Source organism: Squalius cephalus (assembly GCF_949319135.1).
Source record: "Squalius cephalus genome assembly, chromosome: 13".
NCBI classification, from domain to species: Eukaryota; Metazoa; Chordata; class Actinopteri; order Cypriniformes; family Leuciscidae; genus Squalius; species Squalius cephalus.
Genome location: NC_137134.1, coordinates 33,692,026 through 33,698,341, shown reverse-complemented (window position 1 = coordinate 33,698,341; position 6,316 = coordinate 33,692,026). Strand labels below are relative to the sequence as shown.

General features: G+C 39.6%; 1 protein-coding gene across 1 annotated transcript; it reads right to left on the bottom strand.

The window, feature by feature from the left end:
* Positions 1-2,602: 2,602 nt before the first annotated feature.
* s1pr4 (sphingosine-1-phosphate receptor 4) lies at positions 2,603-6,102 on the bottom strand. Its single transcript, XM_079890934.1, has 2 exons — positions 6,013-6,102; positions 2,603-4,643 (listed from the first exon to the last, which is right to left on the bottom strand). The coding sequence occupies exon 2, from the start codon at positions 4,509-4,511 to the stop codon at positions 3,342-3,344; it is 1,170 nt and encodes a 389-aa protein (XP_079747060.1). The 5' UTR covers positions 4,512-4,643; positions 6,013-6,102; the 3' UTR covers positions 2,603-3,341.
* Positions 6,103-6,316: the final 214 nt, after the last annotated feature.

Sequence of the window (6,316 nt, the reverse complement as noted above, 5' to 3'; positions counted from 1 at the left end):
CTACTCCGTAGTAAAAAATGCGGCACAATTTGATTGATCTGTCATATAGCATCTATATAGTAAAGTTTCCATATGGCAGGTCTTGCGGTCTTCAACCGTTCTCAGTCCTCGGCTTCGACAGCTACTTGGAAAGATTTGTGCTACTCAGAAACAATTATAGGTCATAAATGCATCAGTGGGAAGGAGCTGTGGGGATGAAAGCAGAAAGCCTCTTATTTTAGTTTCACAGCAATGTCAGAGGCCTTTTATCATGCGCTCAGAGACTGACCAGATTTCGTGACGTGGCCTCCTTAAGATGCTTGATATTGTTTTGTTCCCTCCGCCACCATGTAGTCAGTGTGTTTGCGGTCCAGACCAGAGCTGTGCGCTTTATAATTGGTTTAACTTGAACAAGACCAGCTGTGTAATAAAGCAGCAAAGCCATGTGAAGAAACCGTCCGTAGATCCTTCAGGGTCACGATCCAGCACATGCAGAAAAAGGATTTCACATCTGTGCTAAATGTAAGTGGTTGTAATGTATTTATTAAAATACAATTTAAAGACATGTTGACACCAAATTAATGCCTGTGAGGTCCTCATGGCACAGATGAACTGTCCTCCAATCAGCATGCAGTATGTGCTACTATCCTCCAATCAACAAGCAGTACTCCTCACTCCCTTCCAATCAGCATGCAGCATGTTTTCCTGTCCTCCAATCAGCATGCACACCTTATTTATTGCATTTTGCAGAAGTTTTTTCTGGCAACAAATGGGTTAATTTTATCCCTGAGGATCTCACAAGCAAGTTAAATCATGAAGCAACTGAATAATGATAAACACATGCTTAATTTCTTGTTTGGCAGACTATTGCCCTAAAGGGAAGATTCATTGTTATGTTGCCCAGAGCCAAATATCACTCTGTGAAATTATATGCAAATCACAATAATAAGCCAGTACAGGTTACCGGTTGTATCTGATTCATGGAGATGTTTTTTCACACAAACATTAAAACAACATGTTTCTCTAAATTAAATGAGATACTAGACAATGAGAACGTTGTGTTTGCCTTTATTTCTGCTCTGAATTGTATGTTAACTGAAATGTTGAATTAATTTGCATGGACTGTGAATGGTTTGAATGGAAGCTAACCAGCTACAAATGTGCAGAAACCCGAGGACGTCGTCATTGGCCTATCTGTCTGCAGAACACCTGGAGGCGACGCGCGGTAATCACGCGGGGCGGGGCGGTATGTCTGCACGCAACCGCACTTAACCCTTCGTGCCCTCTTTAATGAGAAGAACATAAATCCATGTTTCCGTCAAGACGTCATGCAGTCATAAACTAAACTATAATCATCCCAGGAACGTGATTGCATGACATTTTTAGGTCAGTTCACACCCAGAATTATGACTATTTAGCGTCGACACCAACGTTCTGTTTATTCAAAGCGCGCGCTGCGGTTATACAATCCGACGGTTTAAATGTTCGCGCTCTGTGGAGTCCTGTGGATTCTGATTGGCTCTCAATGGACCCTTGACGCGTTTTAACGGTCATTAGAATCGTAAATCGTGCAAAGTATATAGATATATATATATATATATTTTTTTAAATGCATGTACATTTATAACACTACTTTTTATGATATTACATGTGGGTCCAAAAAAAAAAAGTATATGCACCTATGGGGGTGTTTCTAATACAGCTGTAAATTAACATTTTTCTCTTCTGACTGCCGTTATTAATCTCTCTCTATTTTTTGTCCTCTTTTTGAAAGTTGTGAAAACTCCACAACAGTGTTTTTCTTTTGCTATTTGAGCAAATGGGAACAGGACAAATATATTTAGTCTCTCATTTGCCGCTACAGAAGTTTACACAACTATGGCGACTTCCACTTTTGAGAAACCCTGAAATGTGAAAAGTGTCACTGTTTTATTCTTTTTCAGCTGGAGAAAAAAAAAAAAAAAAAAAAAAAAAAACTTTATGAAAGTGTTTCTAATTGTACGTCTGCTCTGTGTCATCATTGTTATAAGTATACATTTGGCAGATGCTTTTATCTTAAGCAACTTGCATTGCTGGGAAATCAAGAACTCATAAAATGTGTCCCTGGAAGGCAACGTAGGTCGCTCTGGATAAAAGGGCCTTTCAAACACATAAATCTTAAATGTGTATAGCCTGCTTGTCATAAAAAAAGAAAATATTACAAATATATAGCCTAGTTATTGTTGTCGTCAATGGTGTGAACAGGCCTTTATGGTGCTAATGCTTGACTTTGTGTACAAGTGCATTTTAGTAAATTCTTGTTTGTATCAATTCATCACAAACACACTTCAAGTATGTGCTATCAGGGCCATTTTGAGTCAAAATCTATGTGTGTATTTTCCTCAAGTATTTAAATAAACTACTACAGCTAATATGCTAATGTTCCTTTCTTGTTAACATGTAGGCTACATCTTTTAAATATATTCTCTGACCATATTCATTTCTTCCGTCCACTGTGGATTCTTCCAATTGCTGTCTGGATTGTCCAGATGGTTTTAAGATGGGCTGTCAAGTTATTTTTGGAGGGCTGTGGTTTCCCATGCACATAAATGTTTTTATATATATATATATATTCTTGAATCCTCGGGTGGATTTCAAAAGTGGATCTGAATGTATCAGTCCTAAAGTTTTGTCCTCAAAACCTTAACCTAAACCACTGGGTATCTGAATAGTATTGTGTAATATCATATGCATTATTATTATAATTAACAAATAAGTTTAGTTTAAAGCATTTGCAATGAAAATACCCAATGCCCTTTGCAGTCCTGAAGAATGTTGCATTGAAGAAGTCTGTATATTGCCTCCCTCTTGTGTTCAATGAAGGATATTGACTGAGAATCTTCAAGAAATATTGCAGGACAAATAGCAATCAATGCATTTTTATTTCATTTACATAATTTTGGCAGTGCATACACTTAAAATGTTACCCTGAAAACTTTACATGTGCACGTACAAAAATATACACATTTCACTTTAAGTAGAATATGAAAATATACTTTTTAATACTTAAATTACAATATTTATATTACTTTTACATTCTTGCAGAAAACAACAATGAAAGGCAGTTTGTTTTTGAGAACCTTACAGGTCTGATTGCTTTGCTTTGCATTCAGCTCAAATGTATAACTCAAGTTGCATTTTTTTTGTCTGTTTTTGTATGTTTTTGTTGCACAGCTGCTTACTTTTAAAGTCCTTTCATGTTTTGACCATCACACCAGCTGACTTTTAACCCGCAGAAAGTGAAAGTCACAATCATGGCTTTTCTGAGTTTGAGGAGGTGCAGTTTCTGTGGCGAAAGGTGAAACGCACCTGCCCACCGCGGACTAACCGCTTGATGCAGATAAACAAGAAGTGGTGGAGCTGAGGCGTGTTTTTTTGCCGTTCTTCAGTTCGGGCGGAGGGCTGGTGCTCAGGTTTCGCACCTTGCTGAAGCTGTTGCGCAAACTGCTGTGTCGACTCCCCGAAGTGCTGGAGGTCTCCTGGGTCATGAAGGTCTTGGGGTTACACAGTCCCACTTTCAGACAGAAGCAGCACAGGAGCTTCGCGATGGCTTTGCGTAACTCCAGGCTGCCAAACGAGTAAATGAGCGGATTCATGGCGGAGTTGAGCACGGCTAGGGCGATGACCCATTCGGGATTGAAGAGCGTGCTGCAATTGCGAGAGTAGCAGAAGAAGTCCACCAACAGGAGGATGAACAAAGGTCCCCAACACACCATGAAGACTCCCACGATTGAGATCACAGCCTTCAGGAGGCGCAGTGAACGCTTACTGCTGCGTGCCGATATTGTCTCGGTGCTACTGCGGACGTGGCAGTAGATCGCAAAATACAGTGCGCCGATTGTGAGCAGGATTAGGAAGAAGATGACCAGGGCGAACAAGATGTAGCTCTTGGAGTAGAGCGGGAGAAGTGTGGAGCAACTTCTCAGGTCACAAACGCAGTTCCAGCCCATCAGTGGAAGGAAGCCGATTACTAAGGCTGTTATCCAGCAAAGCATCACCATTATGTAGATTCGGTAAGTTTTCGTGGCAGTTTTCTGGTGGACGGGCTTCATCATAGTGGCGTAGCGCTCCACGGCGATCAAGAGCAGGCTGAATATGGACGCCGCTAACGCCACAAATAGAAGTCCTTCACGGAACAGCCACAGAACTGGGCTTAGCTTGAAAGTGCGTTCGCCGGACATGCAGATGTTGACCACGTAGGCGGATCCCGTCAAAAGGTCGCTCAGCGCGATGTTGGCGATGCAGATGAATATCCAGCGATGACGCAGGCGTACGCCGAACAGCACCGCTAACAGCACCATGAGGTTCTCCAGGATGATGAAGACGCTGAAGATCAGGAACAGGGCGGTGGCGGCGCTGACGCTGCTCTTCGAGGGCTTGCGGTGCTGGAGGCGCCCGGTGAAGTTGTAGTGCCCCAGGATGAGGCTGTTGCTGGTCCAGTTGTACACGTCTGGACAGGAAGAGGCGGAGCTTAAAGATCGCAGGACATCCATGGTGTGAACGGCAGGAGCGTGGAGTTGAATCTCGCTGGGGTCGATTCGGTCGTTGATGCAATCGGACTCCAGGCAATCAGACTCCGGCTCCTTAGGAATACGTCCTGATTATCCTTTCCCTCTCGGAATAACCTGATGGAAAACAGTTTGTTAGTCAAAGTTAATTGATTCATGAACTGAATAAATACCAAAAGTTTAAATGTGAAAATCAAGCTTTTAAGGTTGTTTACATGTCTGTGTGGTGTTTTTAATATGCTTTGAAACAAAACATCTGTAAATTCATAAGTCGACACCATTGCTGAGTATTTACTCCTTAAAACTGCATTGAACCAAAGACAGTCTCAAAAACACGGTTTGAAATCGCTGGTGTTTATTTTTATTTTTTTATTTTTTCATAGAAGAAAAACGCTGGGTTCCCCAAATATCCTTTCAGCGCAGTTTTTAAAAGAATAATTTTCTTCTTAGTGTGAAGAACCTTTTCTACATTTCTAAGAACGTCTTGTGCAATTGAAAGGTTCAACACTCAAAAAAATAAAGGTTCAAAAATAGAGTTTTTGCCATAGAGGAACCATTTTTGGTTCTTAAAAAAAAACCCTGTCTTACTGTGAAGAACTTTCATGATCTAAAGAACATTTTTCCACTTAATGCAATGGAAAGTTTCCATAGATGTTAAAGGTTCTTCATGGAACAATAGATGCCAAAAAATAATCTTTATTTTTAAGAGTGTATGCTATGATTTTGTCAATCCAGGAACACATCCTACTTGGTAAAATCATCATCCATCTAAAGGTGATGGCAGTGAAATGCTAATTTTACCAAGCTACCCTGGTAACATGATGCCATGTGATTATAAAAAGCAATTGGCTTTCGAGTGGGCTTCACATTAAAGGGACATTCCCGCTTGCATGGCAAGCGTCTTGCTCAAGCGCACAAGGGTGTCATCTCAGAAACTGCTTTTTGCGGTGCCTGTTTCGGTTACCAGATTTGTAACCGCCAGATTACACCACCGCCCACAGAATACAGAATAATGATGAAAATAGTGAAGAATAATTAAACTCTTTAAAAAAAAAAAATTCTTTGTTTTTTAGTTCTAAAAATGTTATTTAAGAGGTAAACGCATCTTGAGCTTGACCTAATTTTATCTCGCCATGTGTACAGTACATTTAAATATCTCTAGTTTCACTACTGCACTTGTGGTTAAGAGGGTATTTCAGCGTGGCATGTTTAAAGAGCCAACACGTGCAATAAATCAATCAATCAATAAACAAATAAATATTTGTAATGCTTAATTTAAATGGAATAATTATATGGTTCATGTTAAAAGCCAATATAATAACAGGTTTTAATCTCAATAATATAAATGCAAAACATTTCTGTTCAAATTACTACTAAATAGTTAATAAAAGACATTCATAAATTAATATATATATGCATATGTTATTTTTTTTAAAAGTCAAGAAATTTTCTTAAATACAATTTTTTCTAGTGCATCTTAACTCACCTCTTATTAGTGATGCTGGTGTAATTGGTATTGAGCCATGCTCTGATGCAGAAAGCTCGAGCGCTGGGTCTCTGAACGATTATATACCCTGCAGTAACAAGGAAGGAAGCTTTCTTGCAGATATTTGACACACCCAATGGAGAAAGCTAAAAAAAATTATCAGTTTCTACAATGTTTCTAAAATGCACAATTGTGACATCTTCCCAGAATATGGGCAAATCATGGTTTACCATGAGAAAAATCAAGTTGCATTTCATGCAATATCGATTTGGTAAAGAATATTGTGCATGTTGGGGAACTTTTG

What these genes read in the sequence shown, in the direction of transcription:
- s1pr4 (XM_079890934.1), bottom strand. Translation starts at nt 4,511, where the DNA reads ATGGATGTCCTGCGATCTTTAAGCTCCGCCTCTTCCTGTCCAGACGTG.